Genomic DNA, 22,922 nt, shown 5'->3' with positions numbered 1-22,922 from the left:
CTGAGCCATTCACACTTTAGGTCTGATAAAACTGTTAAACAACATAGAACATTACAGCACAGTACAGGCCCTTCTGCCCACAATGTTGTGCCGGCATTTTATTCTGCTCTAAGATCTATCTAATCCTTTCCTCCAACATAGCCCTCCATTTCGCTGTAATTCATGTGGCTATCGAAGAGTCTCTTAAATGTCCCTTGTGTATCTGCCCCCACAACCTCTGCTGGCAGTGCATTCCATGCACCCACCACTCTCTGTGTAAAAAGTTACCTTATTTCTTCCTCCAATCACCTTAAAATTATGTCCCCTCGTGTTTGCCAATTTCGCCCTGGTGATTTCAGTGGGACATCCCTTGATAGTGGGAAAAATAATTCTCTGTTTTCCTATTCACTCCTCCTCCGGATGTACCTTTGGTCATTCACCAACCTTGATCAGCCTCTTTCAGCCCCCTCCATCACCCCGTGCTCACTCACTCTCTCCTGCACTCCACCCCACTTTCTCTCCGATAACTTGTTCCATCTCTATCATTTCCAGTTCCAATGAAAACTTACCTGTAATATACCTCTCGTATCTCCCTCTGGAGATCCTGTGTGACCTGCAGTATTTCCATCATTTTAATTTCAGATTTCCAGCATCTGCAGGATTTTCCTTCTATATAAGGATCAGCTTTGTGGTTTTTCGCAAGACAAACTTTCCAGACATTGCCAACGTTATCTTCTTGTCCCCATTATGAATGCTTCAGTCTTCAGTGCTGATAAAACTACTAGTGATGTCCACAGGACAAACACGGACCAGTTCCCCTCTCCTTCAAACCTGCATCATCACCCCTCCAATCCAGATCTATCCTTGACCCTTCCTCCCAACCACCTCATCTCCAAACTTCTTTTCCTCTCCAAAGTCTGCAACAAGTATTTGCCCACCAATGACAAGGCTCAAGGCAGGAGTGTGACGGAACACTCTCCACTTGCCTAGATGAGTGCAGCTTCAACAATACTCAAGGCACCTTACAGGATAGAGCAGCTGCTTGACAGGCACCCCATCCACAACCACTCATTCACTGCACTACCAATGCACAGTGGCAGCAGTTTGTACAATCTACAGGATGCACTGCAGCAACAGCAAGACTTCCTAGAGAGTACCTTCCGAACCCACTACTGCTACCAGCTCGAAGGACAAGGCCAGTAAAAGCACAGGAACACCACTACCTGGAAGTTGCCCTCCAAGCCACACACCATCCTGACTTGGAAATATATCGCTGTTTCTTCACCGTCACTGGGTTAAAGTCCTGGAACTCGCTCCCTGTCATCATTGTGAGGACACCCACATCTCAAGGACTACAGCAGCTCAAGAAGGCAGCTAACCACCAACTTCTCAAGAACAATTATGAATTTGCATTTAAATGCTGGCTCAGCTTGCAAAGCCCATATTGGTTGAATGAATAAAATAATATTGCATCCTTGAATACAGCAGGACAAATCCAGTCCAGCTAATTACCAGACAATCAGGCTGCTCTCAATCATCGGCAAAGTGATAGGAGGAGTGGTCCACAATGCGTGTCATTTCCCTTCCAATAATCTACTCACCCACACTCAGTGTGGGTTTCACCGAGGTCACTCGGCTCTGAACCACATCACAGCCTTGGACCAAACACGGAGCAAAGAGTCGGATTCCAAAGGTGAGGTCAGAGTGATGCTCCTTGAAAACAAGGCAGCATTTGACAGAGTGCAGCATCAAGGAGACCTGGTGACTGTGAGACAAGGATCATCAAGGAGAGAATACTTCAATGGTTGGATTCATTCCTCAGATAAAGTAAGAGGGCTGTGGTCCAACATCCCAGCCCAGGACGTCACTGCAGGAGATCCTTAGGGCAGTGTCCCAGACACAGCCATCATTACCTGGTTCATCAATGACCTTCCTTCCATCAGAAGGTTGGAAATGGGGACGTTCCCTGATGACTGCACAATGTTCAGTTCCATTCACAACTCTTCAGAAAATGAAGCGGTCCATCCAGTAAAAACACTCAGACATGGGTCAATAAATGGCAAGTAATATGTTCCCCGATGATTGCTGGGCAATGACCATCTCCAAAAGTGAGGATTGACACTTAACAGCCAATGACATTAATGTCACCAATTCCCCCACCATTTACAGCCTGGGAGTCACTATTGAGCTGAAACTCAACTGGACCAGCCACATAGATTCTGTGGCAGTCAGAGTAGGTCAGAGGCTGGGTAAACCTCAGTGAGTGATTCACCTTTAACATGCCAAAGCCTTTCCATCATCTACAAGTTTCGAGATCGGGAGCATTGTGGAATTCTCTCTGGTTTCCTGGATGTGCAGCTCCAACACTTGAATGCATTCAGGATATTGCAGCCCAGTTCAGTGGCAGACCAATCCCCACCCTGAAGATTCCCTCTCTCCATCACAGGCAAACCACGTTTATGCCATCCGCAAAATGGAGTCGATGGAGTTAATGAAGAGAAAATAATTCCACTGGCAGTGGTCACAGAGTCTACAGGAGACTGATATCGGTGACTGAACTGATATCGATACCATTGGGACTATTCTGTAGGCCCCCCAGTAGCCACTGGGACATGTGGAGGAGCGGGTAAGTAGGCAGATTGTGGAAAGGTGCAAAAATAACAGGTTTGTTGTCATTCGTGGTTTCAACTTCCCTAATATTGATTGGCACCTCCTTAGTGCAAAAGGTTTAGATGGGGCAGAATTTGTTGGGTGTGTCCAAGAAGGATTCCTGACACAGTATGTGGACACGCCAACTAGAGGAGAGGCCACACTGGATCTAGTACTTGGCAATGAACCTGGTCAGGTGACAGACCGCTTGGTGGGTGAGCATTTCGGAGATAATGACCACAACTCCCTGATCATTAGCATAGACATGAATAATGATAGGAGTAAAGTACTTAATTGGGGGAGGGTTAATTACGATGGTATTAGGCAGGGACTTGGGATTGTAAATTGGGAACTGATGTTCTCAGGGAAATGCACAGCAGAAATGTGGAGGCTGTTTTGGAACCGCTTGCATGGGGTTCTAGATGGGTTTGTCCCACTGAGACAGGCAAAGGCCAATAGGGTGAAGGAACCATGGTTGACAAGAGAGGTGGAACATTTAGTCAAGAGGAAGAAGGAAGCTACTTCAGGTTTAGGAAGCAAAAATCAGGCAGGGCTCTTGAGAATTATAAGGTAGACAGGAAGGAGCTTAAGAAGGGACTTCGCTGGTAGGGGACATGAGAAAGCCTTGGTTAGTAGGATTAAGGAAAACCACAAGGCGTTCGACACATATGTGAAGAACTGGAGGATGACGAGAGTGAGGGTAGGACTGTTCAGGGATAAAGGGTGAAACATGTGACTGAAGGCAGAGGAGGTAGGGGAGGTCCTTAATGAATAATTTGCTTCAGTTTTCACCAGGGAGAGGGACTTTGATAAATGTGAGGTCAGCATAGAACAGTCATATTGAGGTTAAGAAAGAGGTAGTGTTGGAGCTTCTGAAAAACATTAGGATAGATAAGTTACTGGGGCCAGATGAGATATACCCCAGGTTACTATGGGAAGTGAGGGAAGAGATTGCTGGGGCATTGACGATGACCTTTGCATCCTCCCTGGCCACAGGAATGGTACCAGAGGATTGGAGGATGGCAAATATTGATCCGTGGTTCAAGAAAGGGCATAGGGATAATCCTGGGAATTATAGATCAGTGAGTCTCATGTCAGTGGTGGGTAAACTATCAGAGAGGATTCTCAGAGACTGGATTTACGAGCATTTTCGAGGAGGTAACAAAACAAATTGAGGAAGGTAGAGCAGTGGATGTGGTGTATATGGATTTTATTAAAGCATTTGACAAGGTTCCCCATGGTAGGCTCATCCGGAAAGTCATGAGGCATGGGATCCATGGAGACTTGGCTGTATGGATTCAGAATTAGCTTGCCCACAGAAAACAGAAGGTGGTAGTAGATAGTGTGTATTCTGCCGAGAGGTCAGTGACTAGTGGTGCTCTGCAGGGATCTGTTCAGGGACCCCTGCTCTTTGTGATTTTTATAAATGAATTGGATGAGGAGGGGGAGGGGTGGGTTAGTAAGTTTGCGGATGACACTAAGGTTGGAAGTGTTGTGGATAGTGTAGAATGTTGTCATAGGTTACAACGGGATTTCGACAGGATGCAGAGTTGGGTGGACAAGTGGCAGATGGAGTTCGTTCCAGAAAAGTGTGAAGTGATACACTTTGGAAGATCAACTTTGAAGGTGGAGTACAAGGTTAACGGCAGGATTCTTAGCAGTATGGAGGAACAGAAGGATCTTGGGGTCCAAGTATATAGATTCCTCAAAGTTGCCGCACATGTTGATAGGGTGGTTAAGATGGTGTATGGTGTGCTGGCCTTCATTAGTTGGGCGATTGAGGTCAAGAGCCATGTGGTGATGTTGCAGCTCTATAAAACTCTGGTTAGATCACACTAACAGTAGTGTGTTCAGTTCTGGTCGCCTCATTATTGGAAGGATGTGGAAGCTTTAGAGAGGGTAGAGAGGGTGCAGAGGAGATTTACCATGATGCTGCCTGGATGAGAGAACATGTCTAATGAGGAAAGGTTGAGCAGGTTTGGGCTTTTCTCTTTGGAGCAATGCAGAATGAGAGGCGACTTGATAGAGGTGTATAAGATGATGAGAGGCATAGATAGAGTGGGCAGCCAGCACCTTTTTCCCAGGGTGGCAATGGCCAATACCAGAGGATATCTGTTTAAGGTGAGTGGAGGAAAGTTTAGGGGAGATGTCAGAGGTAGGTTTTTTATGCAGAGTGGTGGGTGCCTGGAACACACTGCCAGGCGTTATGGTAGAGATTGATACAATAAGGACATTTAAAAGACTCTTAGATAGGCACATGGATGTAAGAAAAAAGGAGGGTTATGGACTGTGTGGGAGGGAAGGGTTAGACTGAATGTGTGGTAGGTTTATATAGGTGAACACAACATCGTGAGCTGAAGGGTCTGTACTGTGCTGTATTGTTCTGTGTTTTATGTTCTATCATGGAAATCTGGGACCTTCACATACTTCTCAATGTGTGGAAATGATTGGCCAAAAAAATCAGAGGTGAGGTGATGAATCGACTTCCCTCAGTGAGTGTCTCCCAGCGAGCTGAGGTGATGAGGTAACAAATGCTGCTGCACATCGATCCGTGTTTTCCAGTTACTGAGCTCTCTGCCAGGCAACAGGAGCACTAACAAGAGGGTGGAGATCTTAGATAACTGGTAAATGAATCAGAGGCGACAGGAGGAATCCGGAAGTTTTGTGATCTGAAATTCACTGACCTAAAGGCTGGTGGAAGCAGAGTCAATAATAACTTCCAAAGGATTTGCCTAAATGTACGAAGGAACAACTTCCAGCGGTACAGGGACTGGGCAGGAGAATTGAACTAAATGGATTGCAGAATCAAAGAGATGGTACAGTTACGATGGGGCAAATGGCCTCCTTCTGTGCAGTCTCATTGTGACATTCCATGGTTCTACCAGGAGTTGAGGATGAAGCTGAAATCACAATGGGTTCAAGAGACCACTTGCTCTGCCATTAGAGCATGAAGTGATTGGGGAACATGAGAAAATCCAAAGAAAGAAAGGGCCGTTTGGCCCATCTGTCCCACTCCACTGGAGATCTGATGGACTCCTTCCCACATCGTGTTTGTGCAGGAATCTCCCTGAGCTGTCCCTGGAAAAGCATCAAGCATCAAGCAGTCCAATATCTCCCCATCCTTCCATGATCCTTCTGAGCAGACATCACTCCTGCTCCTTGTTGGAAAGTGGCCATGAATCGAAACTGAACTAGTTCCTTACAAATGGATTACAAACTTCCCAGAGTCAGTGACGGAAGGAGACCTTCTTCCATGATGGGAAATGGAGAAGAAACAAGCCAGAGCAAGTGTATGAGTGAGTGAGTGCTCTGTGTAACTAATCTGTTGTTTTTGAAGTATTCACCTGAATATTACATCCTATTCATTGAACTGTAACATCATAAACACATAATGGATCATAAATGTTTTCTGCAGCTTCCATTTCTCAGTGTTCAGTTACAGTGCAACATTCTACAGTCACACTTGGAGCTCACAAGTCATTCCTGTGGTTTCCTGTTCATCGTGTTCTAATCTGTCAGTCAGTGATTGGTCAGTGGCAATTTTTACGTTGGTTAGTCGAGCAAATTGGGTTCGATTTCAATGGTTTCTGAAGCCTCCAAGATTGAAGAACTGCACATATATGGGGATGCAACAGCATTGGAAACCTCATCGACACAGACAGCTGGGAGAGAGAGAGGTGGGAATGGCAGCAGGAGATCCCCACCTTCACTGGGAAACTTGACACTAACGATGAATTGTTTTCTTGTGTTTCAGGTTTGAGGAAAGAAACATGATGCTGGTGTGGGTTTTGGTGCTGACCGCACTGCTCGTCAATGATGTGGCAGGTAAGGTCCATTGATTCCAGGAGCTTTAAAAATATATTGCTGTGAGGAATGAATGCACAGGCTCTGTGTTGGGACTGTGAGACATGGGAATTTGTGGACATTGGGAGAGGTTGTGATGTGGTAGAGGGATATGTGACTATCTGTCAGGAACCCAGGGAGTGCAGAGAAGAAGGTTCAGCAGGCATTGGTTCAATGCGCTGGGTGTAATGCACTTGTCACCTGTGAGGGTGAGGATGAAGGCTTGAGGGAGGATGGCCAGAGTGCTGGCAATGGTACAGAGGTGTGTGAGGCAGTCCTGGGGGTGGGGAATGAAGTAGAAAGAGAAAGGTTGTAGTGGTGGGTGATTTGATAATTAGACTGAAAAAACATCCCTTCGAAATGCATAAAGATGCAGAGACTGGAAATCTGAAAATAAGAATGTAATTTTGTTTGTTTCAATGAGACAACCTCCTCATTCTGATAATCTAACGAGTATAACTGCAGTCTGCTTAATGTCTCCTTGAACAGTGAATCCCCATCCCAGGAATCAGTCTGGTGAACCCTCATTTCACTCCCTCTGTTGCAGGGATCTCCTCCTTGAGGCAGGGAGTCCAGACCTGTGAACGATATTCCAGGTGGGGTCTCCACTGGGCCCCATGTATTCACAGTAAGATGTCTTTCCTCACCCACACATATGCACACAACAAAGGTGAACTTACCATTTGTCTGCAGTTCCGTTTTAACCTGCACATTAACTTTCAGTGATGTGTATACCTTTTCTCATTTCTCAATGCAGAAATTTTGTTGGTTCCTCAAAAATGAGATGTAGAAAGCCATTCTGTACGTACTTTGGGAATACTTACCCTTCACTGTTGCTGCTAATGTGCATTTCCTATTCTATATGATGGTCACAGACCTTCATTATTGCACTATTACCCTTCCTAAATGTGCCTCAAATGTCCTGATATACACCACACCTTACACTAACACCACTGGGCGCCCATAGACAAACACAACCACTGTCTTCTGCCCATTGCTGTTTCTCAGCTGCACCCAAACTGATGTCACTTCTTCATTTTCTGAACTAAGATCCTTTCTCTCCGTTGTCTTCACCCCATCATTTACTGTCAGGGCCACTCCCTCCTTTATCAATTTCCCTATCTCCAAAAACGATCTGGGAATATTTAACTCCCTCCCTTGGTCAATCTGCAACCACATCTCTGGGAAAGCGAGAGAATCAGATCCATTTTCTTGTATTTGTGACACAAATTTGTCAAATGAAGAGAGACTGAGCGAGGGGATCAGGGTGGGAAGAGGTGGGGGAGGAGAGGGGAGGAAAAGACTGTGCAAGCTGGTGTGTCTGTGATCATGGTGTGTGGCTGGTCAGAGTGTGTGTGTGTGTGTGTGTGTGTGTGTGTGTGTGTGTGTGTGTGTGTGTGTGTGTGTGTGTGTGTGTGTGTGTGTGTGTGTGTGTGTGTGAGCACATAGAAAGTCTGTTCAGCAGAGCCTGGTCCCCAGTGGATTTGGACCTCGTTGCCACCAGACCGGGACCTCACTCTGTCCAGACAGTTCAACAAGAGCAGGACTGGGGGAGATGACGTGAGGACTGTATTAAACACCAGACCGCCCGCAGCTGCAGCCGGTGCTCCTTCCTCCCCTCGAGCCCTGACCTTCTGTGTGTCCATCAAGGTCCGGTGCTGTGAAACAGCAAAAACTGAGACTATTTGGGACTGCGCTTTGATTATTGCACTTGGTTTAAATCCTAATTCTCTTTCACTGAAAGGGAGAAACAATTCCTTGGAAGTGGAGGAGACTCACCGGGAACTTAAAAAACGTGAAATATCCACAGGACCCTGTGATGAAAACTGGTTTTATTTTCCCCATTTATACTCCTGTTACCAGTTTTTCAGTGACAAGAAGACATGGCTGGAAGCTGAGGTAAGTCCCTGAAGCCAGTGAATGCTCTGGGAGGCCTGGGGAATATTGGTCTCTGCTGGTTCATTCCCATGAACTCACAGCACAGCCTCTCGTTGAATTGTCTGTGATGAGTCCCTGTGTTCCAGGGTGCGCTTCACTGCAGCCATGGGCTCTGGTTTCTATCAGTCAGATCAATGGGTGAAATATTGGATATTTTAGGGGAAACTCCACATCCACGAGTTAACACAGTACTGGTTTTGATACCAAAAACTTTGCAGAGCAAGAACATGTCATTTCTTACTAACTTGATTGAGATTTTTGAGGAAGTGACGAAGGTAAACGATGAAGGTAGAGCTGTGGATGTTGTCTACATGGATTTTAGTTAGCCATTCAACAAGGTCCCACAAGGTATGCTCAACCAGAAGATTAAGATGCATGGGATCCACAGTGCCTTGGCTGCTTGGATTCCAAATTGGCTTGCCTATAGATGACAGAGAGCAGTGGTCGATGGGTCTTATTCTGGAAAGGGGTCCGTGACCAGTGGTGTTCTGCAGGGATCTGTACTGGGACCTCTGCTGTTTGTGATATGTATAAGTGACTTGAATGAAAACGTGGATGGGTGGGTTAGTAATTTCACAGATGATACAAAGATTGATGGCAGTGTGGATAGTGTAGAGGATCGCCAAAGAGTACAGCAGGATATAGATAAGTTACAGATATGGGTGGGGAGATGGCGGATGGCGTTTATTTGTATTGGTATTGGTTTATTATTGTCACTTGTACCAAGGTACAGTGAAAGACTTGTCTTGCATACTGATAATACAGGTCAATTCATTAAACAGTGCAGTTACGTCGGGTTAGTACAGAGTTAGGTTAATCTGGCCAAATGTGAGGTGTTGCACTTTGGGAAATCAAATGTAAAGGGGCAGTACACTGTTAATGGCAGGGACCTCAACAGCATTGATGGACAGAGGGATCTTGGGGTCCACGTCCATAGCTCCCTGAAAGTGGCCATTCTAGTTGATAGGTTGGTAAAGAAGGCTTATGGTATGCTTGCCTTTATTAGTTGAGGCATTGAATTGAAGCGTCAGGAAGTTATGTTGCAGCCTTATAAGGTTCTGGTTAGGCTGCATGTGGAGTATTGCAGTCAATTCTGGTTGCCCCATCATAGGAAGGATCTGGAGGCTTTGGAAAGAGTGCAAAAGAGGTTTACAGGATGTTGCCTGGATTAGAGGGCATATGTTCTCAGGAGTTGTTAGATAAACTAGGGTTGTTTTCTCTAGAGTGGCAGAGTCTGAGGAGAGACCTGATAGAGATTTATAAAATTATAAGAGGTATAGATGGAGTAGACAGCCGGTATCTTTTTCCCTGAATCAAAATATCTAATACCAGAGGGCATGCATAGTAGGTGAGAGGGACAAAATTCAAAGGAGATGTGCGGGGTAAGTGTTTTTTTTAACACAGAAAAATAATGGGTGCCTGGAATGTGCTGTCAAGAATGGTGATGGCAGCAAATACAACAGAGGTGTTCAAGAGGGTCTGAGATTATCACATGAATATGCAGAGAGTGGAAGGATATGGACCATGTGCATGCAGAAGGAATTACTTTATTTCAGTGTCATTGGCTTAATTTGCCCAGCACAACATACTGGGCCGAAGGGCCTGTTCCTGCGCTGTACTGTTGTATGTTCTATCAGGTTGGACAATTTACTGAGGGGTCTGTAGGAGGGTGAAAGATGTGGATTCTCAGCAACAGATCAATTATTTCTTTTGTTTACAGGATTTCTGTAATCAAGACCCACACTATGGACAGCTGGCTTCTGTGATCTCGAGCGAACACAACAGTTTCATTTCTGATGTGGTCAGGGCCGTGGACATCAAGAAACCAAAAGCATGGTTTGGCCTGAATGACAGATGCAAGGTAAAGTTACCGATGACGAGTTACATTGCAGGATGTCATGGCACTGGACAGACCAGAAGTTGTTGTCCCTCCCCAATCTCCTCTGACCATTTCAAAAGGCAGGTGACAGACAACATTCTGAAGTTGCATTGTTGTTCATAGTTAGAATGAAACGTGACGTCCTGCAGAGTAATAGGGGTGCGGCAGTGTAGTGGTTAATTTACTGGGTGGTATCCTAATGATCCAGGGTCACAAGTTTGAATCCCATCCCAGCAGCCAGGGAATTTGGATCCAAGTAAATAAAATGCAATAAATCTGGAGTAGAAAGTTACCATCGGTAACGGTGATGATGAAACTCCCAGACTGTTGTAAAAACTCATCCAGTTCACTGTTGTTCTTCAGGGTAAGGAATCTGCCATCCTTCTCCAGTCTGGTCTCGCCGTGACTCCAGAGATCCATCAATGTGTGGACTCTTACCTGCCCTCTGAAATGGTAAAAGGATGATCAGGGAAGGACATTACATGCAGGTCTGACCAGTGTCACCACGTCCTGTGATCAAATCAAATCCCACATGTTTCTGTCCCTGTTTATGCTCCACATGAGCCTCCTCTCACCCTCCTTCATCTAACACGATCAGTGTGACTTTCCTTTCTCCCTCATGAGCTTCTCTGTCTTTCCCTTAAATGTGAGATTCTGATCTGTCTCAATGATCCCGGACCCCAGTGAGTCACATCCTGAACACTCTGGAGAAAAGGGTTTCTCTCGAGGATCCTGCTGGACTGATCAATGACTCTCTGATATTTGTGGTCCCTGCTTTTCAACTGCACCACAAGTGCACAAGTGGAGACATTTTACTATGACTACCCGATTGAATCTCCATCATTTGAAACTCAGAGCTGATCGTTCACTTCAGTAAATGGGCCAAGGATTAGCTAATGGCTTTCAGAACATAGAACAGTACAGCACAGAACAGGCCCTTCGGCCCACAATATTGTGCCGACATAGCTAATCCCTCCGACCTACAGAATGCCCATATCCCTCCATTTTCCTGTCATTCATGTGCCCATCCAAGCCCCTCTTAAAAGCCCCCAATGAATTTACCTCCACCATCCTGTCAGGCAATGCATTCCAGGCATCCACCACTGCCTGTGTAAAAAAATTACCCCTCACGTCTCTTCTGAACCTACCCCCTGTCACTTTAAATGCATGCCCTTCGGTATTGGATCGCTCAATCATGGGAAAAAGACATTGCTTGTGCACCTTATCTATGCCCCTCATAATTTTATACATTTCCAACAAATCATCCCTCAGCCTCTGCCACTCCAGAGAAAAGAGCCCAAGTTTGTCCAGCCTCTCCTGATAGTACATGCCCTCTAATCTGGGCAGCATCCTATAAATCTCCTCTGCACCCAATCTGAAGCCTCAACATTCTTCCTATAGTGAGGTGACCAGAACTGCACACAATATTCTGAATACAGCCTAACTAGAGTTCTATAGAGATGCATCATAACTTCTTGACTCCTGTACTCAATACCTCGATTAATGAAAGCAAGCATTCCTTAAGTCTTATAACCATCCTATCTACCTGTATAGCCACTTTCAATGAGCCATGGACTTGCACCCTAAAGTCTCTCTGCTCTTCAACACCGTTAAGGGTTTTGCCCTACGAGTGTGCTACCTCTTGACATTAGTCCTACCAAGGTGCAACGCCTCATATTTATCTGGGGTAAACTCCATCTGCCATTTCTCTGCTCACATCTGCAGCTGATCTATATCACGCTGTATCCGTCACCAGTCTTCTACACTATTCACAACTCCACCAATCTTGGTATCGTCTACAAACTTACTCACCCATCCATCAACATACTCATCCAGGTCATTTATGTACATCACAAACAGCAGAGGTCCCAGCACAGATCCCTGCAGAACACCACTACTCACAAGCCTCCAGCCTGAATAAGTCCCTTAAACCACCGCCCTTTGTCTTCTACAGGCAAGCCAGTTCTTGATCCACACAGCCAATTCTCCACTGACCCCATGCATCTGCACTTTCTTGATTAACTGATTTTGTGAGACCTTGTCAAATGCCTTACTGAAGTCCATATAGATGACATCCACAGCTCTACCTTCATCAATCTCTCTTGTCACCTTGTCAAAAAACTCAACCAGGTTAGTAAGACACGACTTGCTCCACACAAAGCCATGCTGGCTTTCCCTTATCAAGCCTTTGGATTCCAGATGCTCATATTTCCTATCTCTAAGAATTTTCTCCAGCAATTTCCTTACAACTGAGGTGAGACTCACCAGTCTATAGTTCCCCAGATTTTCCCTTGTTCTTTTCTTCAATAGGGGAACAACATTGGCCACTCACGAATCATCCGGGACCTCACCCGTGATTAAAGAGGACACAAAGATATTGGTCAAGGCCCCAGAAATTTCCTCTCTCACCTCCCTCAGTAACCTGGGGTATATCCCATCGGGCCCTGGGACTTATCCACCTTAATACTGTTTAGGAGACCTAACACTACCTCCTCCTTGACCTCTAAATGCCCTAACATGCCGTCAGTTCCAATTTCTGCATCCTGCATGTCCCTTTCCTGTGTAAATACTGAAGAGAAACATTCATTCAGAACCTCACCCACACCCTCTGCATCCAAACATAGATTCCCTTCTTTATCCTTGTGGTCCTACTCCTTCCCTCGTTATCCTCTTGTTTCTTACATTGGTATAGAATGCCTTTGGATTCTCCTTAATCCTACTTGCTAAGGACTTTTCATGGCCCCTCCTGATTTTCCTAATTCCTTTCTTGTGTTCATTTCTTTATATTCCTCACATGCTCAATCTGATCCTAACTTCCGAAGCTCTACATAATTTTCCTTTTTCTTCCTGACTAAGTTTGTTATTTCTCTGGACGTCCAAGGTTCCCTTATTTGGTCATTCATGTGCTTGGGACATACCTATCCTGTACCCTCTGTGCTTGATCCTTAAACACTTCCCACATGTTTGTCGTGGACTTGCCAGCAAAAAGGTTTTACCAGTTTACCTAGTTCCTGCCTTATGCCTTCATAATTAGCCTTGCTCCAACTTAAAACCCTCCCGCCAGCCCCATACCTATCCTTATCTATAGCTTTCCTGAAATTAAATGAGCTGTGGTCACTGTTCCCAATTGCTCACACACTGATAGGTGAGTCACCTGGCCAGGCGCATTACCCAACACCAGGTCCAGAATAGCCTCTCCCCTTGTTGGACTGTCAACATATTGATTTAGGAACTCCTCCTGGATACACCAAACAACTTCTGCCCCATCTAACCCCCCCTGCACTAAAAAAGTCCCAATCTATATTAAGGAAGTTGAAGTCTCCCATGACCACAACTATGGCTGCTGAGTTAGACCCTATTTCTCTGTTTGCGTATCTGTTCCTCAATGCCCCGGTGACTATTGGTACACCCCCAAGAGAGTGATTGCACCCTTCCTATTCCTGAGTTCTACCCATATGGACTCTGTGTCCGAGCACTCCATTATGTCTCCCCGGAGTGCAGCTGATATATTATCTCTAATTAGTATTGCTACTCCTCCCCCTCTTTTACCCCCCTCTCTATTCTTCCTAAAACTTCAAAACCCTGCTACATCGATCACCCACTTCCGTCCCTCCCTCAACCAAGTCTCTGTAATGGCCACAACATCATAGTTCCATGTACTGATCCATGCTCTCAGTTCATCACTCTTGCCCATAATACTCCGAGCATTAAAGTACAAACACTTCAAACCATTCGTCCCATCACATCTGTTGTTAGGAATTTGCCTAATACTACACTCCCTGACATCAGCCCTCCTGCCTGTTCCCTCACTTACTGATCTGTTGTTCCGGTTCCAATCGCCCTGTGAAGCTAGTTTAAACCTTCCCCAGTAGCATTAGCAAACCTTCCTGCCAGGATATTGGTTCCCCTCCAGTTCAGGTGCAACCCGTCCCTCTTGTACAGGTCACCCCTTCCCCAGAAAAGGTTCTAATATTCTAAGAACTTGAAACCCTGCCCCCTGCACCATCTCCCCAGCCACTCATTTGTTGTGCTAAGTTCCTGTTCTTTCCTTCACAAGCTCGGGGCACTGGGAGTAATCCGGAGATTACTACCTCGGGGGTCCTGCTCTTCAGTCTCCTTCCTAACTCCCTATATTCACGGCGCAGGACCTTTACCCCTCCCCTGCCTATGTCATTGATACCAATATGCACCATGACCTCTGGCTGCTTACCCTCCACCTTAAGAGTATTCTGCAACCACTCTGAGACCGCCATGACCCTAGAACCCGGGAGGCAACACACCAGTCTGGCATCTCTTTGGCAGCTGCAAAATCTCCTGTCTGTCCCCCTGACTATCGAGTCCCCTATATCGCTCTCCCTGACTTCACCCTTCCCTTCTGAGCCTCAGAGACGACCACAGTGCTACTGGTCTGGCTGCTGCTGCCTTGCCCAAGTAGGTCATCTCCCTCAGCAGTATCCAAAGGGGTATACTTGTTGCTGAGAATGGCCACAGGGGGACCCTGCACTGACTTCTTTCTCCCCCTAGCTCTCTCTGTGCTCACCCATCCACTACCTGAATCTTGCACTCTGGGTGTAACCACCTGCTCAATAGTCCTGTGTGTGATCCGTTCAGTGTCCTGGATGATTCTTAGTTCATCCAACTCCATTTCCAGCTCCTTATCCGGTCCTTCAGGAGCTGAAGTTGGCTGCACTACCCGCAGGTGTAGTCATCAGGGAGACCATCAAGTTCCTTGAATTCCCACATCCTACAGGAGGAGCATTCCATTGCCATATTTGCCATCCTGCCTACAGTGTATTAAGGGAATCTAAGACCAAAGCAGCAACAACAAAAGGACAAACTTGCCCTTCTTACTTGTTCTTTTGACTCGGCCTCACCTCGGTGAAGCCTCTTGAGTCAAAGCCTCTAATTTCCCACTCTGACTCTGGCCCACTACAACGCTGGCCGCTCCGCTGGACCCTTCCTCTCTTTTATGATTGAAGACCCCAAGCAAATGGAGAGAGAAAAAAACTCACCAGGTCAGCTGACTCTCCGCTCTGTTCCCGCGCCTGCGCACTGGCAATTCAGATCAGTGCAAGGTGTTGAATTTTGGGAAGTCAAACCAGGGTGGGACTTATGCAGTGAATGGTTGGGCCTTATGGAGTATTGTAGAACAGAGGGACCTAGGAGTACAGGCACATAGTTCGATGAAAGCAACATTACAGGTAGACTGGGTGGTGAAGAAGGCGTTTGGCAAGCTGGCCTTCATTTAGGGCACTGAGTATAGGAGTTGGAACGTTACATCACAGTTGTACAAGACGTTGGTGAGATTGCTCTTGGAGTACTGTGCACAGTTTAGGTCGCCCTGTTATAGGAAAGACGTCATTAAACTGGAGAAAATACAGAGAAGATTTGTGAGGATGTTGCCAGGACTTGAGGGCCTGAGTTATGGGAGATGTTGCACAACCTGGGACTTTATTTCTTGGAGTGTAGGAGATTGAGGGGTGACCTTACTGAGGTGTATAAAATCATGAGGGGCATAGATAGTGTTGTGACTGACTGAATTAAGCTACATAGAAGCTGTAACTGGGAGATAGAAAAGCCTTTATTCAAAACAGCAGATCTCCTGGAGAGAATCTAGTTCTCCTCTACTGAAACAATGTTTTATACTTTTTGAACACAAAGACAACAATAAATGAGTAACTGCAGTTTCAATGGTTATAATCTCCTACTTAACTTTAACATTTTGAATATAGACAGGTAACTTTGCAGAATTACATACTTACAATGGTAGCACATCGCAATGAGCAGAATCTCTTTGAATATTTAATACTGGCGGCTGGTCCGAAAGCTTCTGAGCACTAACTCCCAGACCCACCCAAAGTATACCTTTTTAGTTACAGTAAGGGATGGCTCCTTGAATATCCAAATAACCAGGATACTAAGTAACAAAACAGACCTATCCTGAACTGTGCATTATGTGGCAGAGAAAGAGAGACAGAGACAGAGAGAGAGAGAAAGAGAGGGAGACAGAGAGAGAGTGAGAGAGTGTGTGTTTGGGATATTTACTCCCCTGAAGAAAGGATGGACTAAACCTTCAGACACATTCAAAGCCCCTCTAGTCCTGGGGCTGGGAAGTGAATATTCCAGATGTGCTCCTGATCTGGACTGGTCCCCATAGGTGGGGCAGTGGGGTGGGGGGAGTGGGTGATGTGCTCAGTGTTCCACTCCTCCACACACACATCTGGATCCGTGCTACAAGTTACTGCCTCCATTTCCTGTTTGGTTTGGGATTCTGTGTTCATTGCTCTGCAGGTGTTTGAAGTTCCTTTCTGAATTGTTTCACCGTTTGTCTTTGAGAGATCAGACTTTGTATTTGTGTTCAGTGACTACCTTCTCCCTCATTGTCTGAGTTACCATTATTCCTATTCCCTGACCTTCACTCTCAGATCCGGTTTCTTTTGTTCCAAGGATTCTGTTACTTCCATGAGATTTCCCCCACCCTGCCAGTCCATCATTTAAAATCTCATTCACTGCCCTATTTGTCCTGGCTGCTCGTATTCTGGTCTCACTCTGGCTCAGGTACATCTCCTCCCTGTGCCATTAAGGGGCAGGTTACTCAGCATTCCCACAGAGATAATCATTGATTTATACCCCACAGGAAGGGACTTTCACATGGATTGATGGATCTTCGTACAGTTACCAAAACTGGGCAAAGGATGAACCAAATAATATTGAAAACAATGAACACTGTGTGAACATTCATCGTTTCCGTAAGTACAAAAGTGACAGGAATGAACTTATGACAAGTGAACTTATCACAAAACACAGAGGCAGGGAAGATCCAACAGGCTGGGGCTTGACTTCAGATATCTTTATTGAGTCACATGTACATCGAAAAACACAGTGAAATGCACCTTTTGCGCATAGTGTACTGGGGGCAGCCCGCGAGTGTCACTGCGCTTCTTGCGCTAACATAGCATGCCCTAACTTCCTAAACTGTACGTCTTTGGAATGTTGGAGGAAACCAGAGCACCAGGAGGAAACCCACACAGAGACAGGAAGAATGCACAGACTCCTTACACACAGCGCCCTGAATTGAACATGGGTTGCTGGTGCTGTAATAGCGTTATGCTAACGGCTACACTACAGTGCCTGCCCATTGTTCTCCACAAGAAAGAAGATTGAGGGGTGACCAGCCAGGGGCCGTTCTCACTGTGAAGGATTTATAGGGTGGATGTAGAAAGGATGTTTCCTCCTTTGTGTGGAACCAGGTTCACGGGTCATCAATGTAAAATAGTCACCGATAAATCAAAGAGAGAACAGAGGAAAAGCTTCTTGACTTGGGTGTGGTGGCAGGTGGAGCTCAGGACCACAAGTAATCGAGGCAGAGAGCACAGATGCACTTAAGGGAGAGAGAGATGGAGAAAGGAACAGACGGATCTGTTGATGGGCTTGGATGAAGGGAGGGGGGAGGCTGGTGTGGAGCAGCAACATGAGCACGGATCCCGTGGGCCGAGTGCTCTGTTTCTGTGCTCCACGTGCAAGGGAACACCCTAATTCTACACACACCGGGTGTAACGCTGCAGGTATTGGAATGTGCACGGGTGTAAAGTTCCCAGATTTAGAAATTAAATCGGTTGCAGAAGTTCCAGCTCTGGAGTTTCCAGACTCTGCTCCTATTGTGTGAGCTCCATGGTATGGGGAGGGCTCGGTTTATCTCTGATGGGACAGGCGTGTTGTCCAGCCCGCACAGGGAGTTCCAGCCCAGGTTGAGCCCAGCCACTTCAGTCTGGAACAGTCCAAACCCCCAGTGAATATTGTGAGGTGTCAGGGTTCAGCAACACCCACTCTGACTGCACACGGCACCACAACAGGAAGGTGACTCCCTTTATTTACAAGGCAATCTCACGGATCACAGGTTCCAGTTCCATTTTCCAGGAGTCAGGACTTGAAGTGAGAATGGGACAGTTTAAAAGAGTCGTGTCTCATTGATTGGCTGATTAGCTAATTAAGAGCAGACAATAAAAAGGTAAGGTCAAGCCAGAAAAGCTTTTTTGGAGCAGCTATTGTGGAGTGGCCAGTGTAAGAGTGGGGAGCTGAGGCTTTGGTGAGGAGCAGGCCAGGTTTCGTTTTTCTGTTCATTTGTCCACTTGACTCTGTGTAGTAGGCAGGATGGTGTTAAGGCAATGGACTGCTCCTACTGCAAGATGCAAGAAGTCGAGGAACCTCATGGTCTCCCTCGTGCGGCAAGTGTATCCACCTGCAGCTCCTAACACACAGAGTCAAGGAGCTGGAGCTGGAGCTGGATTTGGATATACTCAGGATCATCCAGGACGCTGAGAGCATCATATATGAGATTTTTATTGAGGTGGTCGCACCTAAGGTGCAGGCTTCAGATAGAGGGGTGACCACCAGAGGAAGTAAGGGGAGTAGGCAGACAATGCAGGGTTCCCTTGTGGCCATTGCCCTCACTAACAGGTATCCCTCTAGATACTGTTGAGAGGGATGTTTTATTCAGGGCCTCGCAGCGGTAGTCAGCTCTCTGGCACTCTGATTGGTTCTGAGCATGAGGGAAAGGGTGCAGTCAGACAGGATCCAAGTACTGAGAGTGACAGACAGGAGATTCTATGGCCACAGAAGAGACACCAGGATGGTTGTTGCTTCCTGAGTATCAGGGTCAAAGATGTCTCAGAGTGTCTGCAGAACATCCTCAGAGGGGAGGGGCAGCAGCCAGAAATCATTGTGCATATTATCACAAATGACATGGGCAGAACAAGGGAAGAGGTCCTGCAGAATGAGTATAGGGAGTTAGGTAAGAATTTAAGAAGCAGGACCTGGAGGGCAGTGACCTCAGATTACTCCTGATGCCACCTGCTAGTGAGGTCAGAAGTAGAAAGGTTGGCCAGATGAAAGCGTGGCTGAGGAGCTGGGGCAGTGATCCAGGTCCTTGATCATTGGGATCTTTCCTGGGGTAGAGGTGACCTGTACAAGAGGGATGGGTTGCACTTGAACCAATATCCTTGCAGGTGGAATTTCCTAGTGCTACATGGGAGGTTTTAAACTAGATTGGGAGGAAAGTGGGATTGTGAGCAGGAGCAAGTCAGGGGATAAAGCAGTAGCCACTGAGAGCAAGTTTAATAATCACATTAGCCAGGGACACAATAAAGGAAGGGAAAAGAATACTCAGTTAAACTCCAGTTATTTCAATGCACAAGGCTTGACACTTAAGGTGGACTAATTCAGAGTATGGATTGGCTCTGGGGACTGGGATGTTATCGCCCTAGCAGAAATGTGGCCTAGAGAAAGGCAGCAAAGAATGTGCTGGATCCTCCTGCAGCATCTGCGGGAGGAAAGGAATTGTTGACGTTTCAGGTCAAAACCCTGCATCAGGACTGAGTGGAGAGAGGAGATGGCCAGCATAGAGAGGAGAGTGGTGAGGAAGGATTCCGAGGTGATTGGTGGACTGAGGAGGGGTGTAAGGTGACGGGCAGGTAGTGCTGGGTGGGGGAGGCGAGGGGGGTTGGAGTTGCAGCAGGTGAATGATAGATGGAGGCAGACAAAGGGAAAAGGGGAAAAACCAGATGGAGGAGGGTGGGGGAGGGGAGTGAGGAGGTGGGGGAGGGGAGCTGGGGGGAGATAAACAGGAGCACAAGGTTCTACCAGAGTGGATTCAGATACGTACAGGTGGTGAGAATGGGAACCATTGGGGGAGAGGTGAACGACAGTTGGAAGCGGATTTGTGGGGGGAGGGGAGAGAAACCTGTGTGAAGTGGGTGGGGAGATAGAAGGGGCAAGAGAATAAAGATGGGTGAAGGGGGTTTGGGCCGAGGGTGGGAAGGGGACAAAAAAGGGAGGACGGGAGGATCAGAAGCAGGAGGTGAAGAGGAAAAATATCAGCGAGGAGGCTTACCTAACATTGGAAAACTCAGCTATTGGGCTGGGGACTACCCAGGAGCAATACAAGGTGTTGCTCCTTCAGTATGTGTTGGGCTTCATCCTGGAAGTAGAGAAGGGCCCTCACTCACCTCCCCTACCTGGCACTACCTGCCTGTCATCTTACACCCCTCCTCAGAATCCTGTCTCACCCCTCGCCTTCTCTTTATACTGGCCGTCCCACCTCTCCACTCTCAGTCTGATACAGGGCTTCGACCTGAAATGTCAACAATTCCTTTCCTCCCACAGATGCTGCATGACCTGTTGAGTTCCTCCAGCACATTGTTTGCTGATCCAGGTTCCAGCATCTGCAGTCTCTTGTCTCGATGAGAGAAGGGCAGGACTGGCAGCTCAATGTTCCAGGATACAGATGCTACAGGCATGACAGAGGTAAGTGAGGAGGGAGTGTTGACTTTTTGATAAGGGAGGATGTAACAGCAGTGCTTAGAGATGACTATCTTGGGGGATCGTCCAGTGAGGCCATATGAGTAGAACTTTGAAACAAGAAGGGGAGGGTCACTCTGGTGGCACTGTATTATAGACCACCCAGTCATCATCAGGAACTTGAGGAGCAGGTATGGAGAGAAATTGCTCGTAGTTGTAAGAACAATATGGTTGTATTAATGGGAATTTTTAATTTCCATGGTATTGACAGGGCAACCCAGAGTCTTAAGGGCCTGGATGAGGTGGAATTAGTGAAATGTGTCCAGGAAAGCTAATTGAGTCAACACGTAGAGGCACCTACTTGGCAGGGTGCAATACTGGACCTCTTCTTGGGGAATGAGGCAGAGCAACTAACTAAAGTGGTACTCAAGGTCCACTTTGGTTCCAGTGACCATAATTCTATTAGTTACAAGATGGTGATGGAAAAGGATAGGACAGGTCCATAGGTTAGGGTCCTAAACTGGAGTAGGGCTAATTTTGGAGGAATTAGACAGGGTCTCTAGAGGTTAATTGGGTGAGCCTGTTTGAAGGGAAAAGAACAAATGGCAAGTGGGAGGCTTTTAAGAGTGAGATATCAAGAGTCCAGGAGCAGCACATTCCTGTTAAGTTGAAGGATAAACCTGGCAAGTTTAGGGAAACTTGGCTGACGAGAGATTAAGGGTCTAGTCAAGAAAAGGAAGCGAACATTGGGTGTAGGAGGTCGGGGACGATTGAATCCTTTGACTACAAAAAAAATTAAGAAAACATTAAAGAGGGAAATCAGGAGGGCAGAGAAAAGGTATGAGATGGATCTGGCATGCAAGGTTAAGGAAAATCCCAAGAGGTTCAATAGCTATATTAAAAGGGTGGCCAGGGAGAGAGTAGGTTCCCTTGGAGATCAGCAGAGCTGCCTATGTCTTAAGCCACAGAAGATGGGTGGAATTTTTGACAAATATTTCTTAGTTTTAGAGACATAGAAACAGAAAACCTACAGCACAATTCAGGCCCTTTGGCCCACAAAGCTGTTTTGAACATGTCCCTACCTGAGAAATTTCTGAGGAGAAAATCATGATTACTCAAGAGATGAGGGAAAGAAGGAGATGTTTTGGAGGACATTCATATTTCCAAGGAGTAGGTATTTGCAGCCTTGCAGTGCATTATGGTGGATAAATCCCCAGGTCCTGACCAAATGTATCCTCAAATTTTCTGGGATGCTGGAGAGGAAATTGCAGAGGCCCTTGTGGAGATATTTGCTTCATTGTTAGCCACTGGTGAAGTTCTGGGAGACTAGAAGGTGGCTAATGCTGGTCTGTTATTTAAGAAGGATAGCAAGGACAAGCCAGGGACCTACAGACAGGTCAGTCTGACATCAGTGGTGGGGAAGTTACTGGAGGGAATTCTGAGAAACAGGATCTACCAGCATTTCTCAGTCAGAGTCTGATTGGGAGGAGTCATGATGGCTTTGTGTGTGGGAAGTCGTGTTTGATGAATCTTTGTGTTCTTTGAAGAGGGAACCAAAAAGATAAATGAGGGTAGGGCAGTGGATGTTGTCTACTTGGACTTCTGCAAGGCCTTTGACCTCTGCAGTCCCACATGGCAGACTGGATGCATGGAATCCAGGGAGACCTCGTTGGATGGATTCAAAATTGGCTCTGAGGTGGGAAGCAGAGGGTGGTGGTTGAAGGTTGTTTCTTGGAATGGAGGCCGGTCACTGGTGGTGTGCTGCAGAGGTTAGTGTTGGGGTCCTTGTTATTCATTACTCAAATAAATAATTTGGATGTGAATGCACGAGGCTTGATCAGTAAGTTTGTGGATGACAAAATGTGAGGTTTTGTTGATAGTGGAGAAAGTTATCACAGATTACAGGGGATCTTGATCAGTTATTGAAGTGGGCCAAGGAGTGGCAAATGGTTTTCAATGTGGATAAGTGTGAGGTGATGCATTTTGGAAAGTCAAACCAGCACAGGACATGTATTATGAATGGTAGGGCACGAGGGAGTGTAATGGAACAGAGGGATCTCAGAGTACAAGTGCATAGTTTGTTGAAAGCAGTGTCACAGGTAGACAGGGTGGTAAAAAAGGCATTTAGCACACTAGCCTTCATCAGTCAGGGCATTGAGTGTAGGATTTGGGACATTAAGTTGCAGTCGTATAAGTTGTTGGTGAGGCTATACTTGGAGCACTGTGTACAGATTTGCTCACCCAGTTATAGGAACGATATGGTTAAACCGGAATAAGTGAAGGGAAGATTTAAAAGGATGTTGCCAGGACAAGAGGGCCTGAGTTATAGGGAGAGATT

The 22,922-nt window shown here is 46.4% G+C and overlaps 2 protein-coding genes across 8 annotated transcripts in view; one reads left to right on the top strand and one right to left on the bottom strand.

Annotated features, from left to right (window-relative positions):
- Nucleotides 1–22,922, bottom strand: part of chkb (choline kinase beta) — a 697,917-nt gene that overhangs the window by 244,127 nt on the left and 430,868 nt on the right. The window lies entirely within an intron of this gene.
- The window catches only part of LOC127580350 (alpha-N-acetylgalactosamine-specific lectin-like), a 242,869-nt gene that overhangs the window by 219,075 nt on the left and 872 nt on the right, over nucleotides 1–22,922 (top strand). Inside the window, exons 1-6 of one of the 7 annotated variants that reach the window (XM_052033690.1) lie at nucleotides 6,188–6,305; nucleotides 6,383–6,453; nucleotides 8,216–8,370; nucleotides 10,130–10,270; nucleotides 16,926–17,037; nucleotides 20,450–20,590. The exons of 1 other annotated variant lie outside the window; for it this stretch is intronic. In XM_052033690.1, coding sequence (XP_051889650.1) covers nucleotides 6,399–6,453; nucleotides 8,216–8,370; nucleotides 10,130–10,270; nucleotides 16,926–17,037; nucleotides 20,450–20,460 — 474 coding nt within the window. In that variant the 5' untranslated portion in view covers nucleotides 6,188–6,305; nucleotides 6,383–6,398 and the 3' untranslated portion in view covers nucleotides 20,461–20,590. Of the gene's footprint in view, nucleotides 1–6,187; nucleotides 6,306–6,382; nucleotides 6,454–8,215; nucleotides 8,371–10,129; nucleotides 10,271–16,925; nucleotides 17,038–20,449; nucleotides 20,591–22,922 lie in introns of those variants that run through there. 5 more of the 7 variants (XM_052033685.1, XM_052033688.1, XM_052033686.1 and 2 more) reach the window with 5 other exon arrangements.

The sequence above is a fragment of the Pristis pectinata genome, chromosome 19 (genome assembly GCF_009764475.1).
Source record: "Pristis pectinata isolate sPriPec2 chromosome 19, sPriPec2.1.pri, whole genome shotgun sequence".
Taxonomy (NCBI): Eukaryota; Metazoa; Chordata; class Chondrichthyes; order Rhinopristiformes; family Pristidae; genus Pristis; species Pristis pectinata.
Note: the sequence above shows the minus strand (reverse complement) of the source record. Positions and strands in the feature narration are given on the sequence as shown.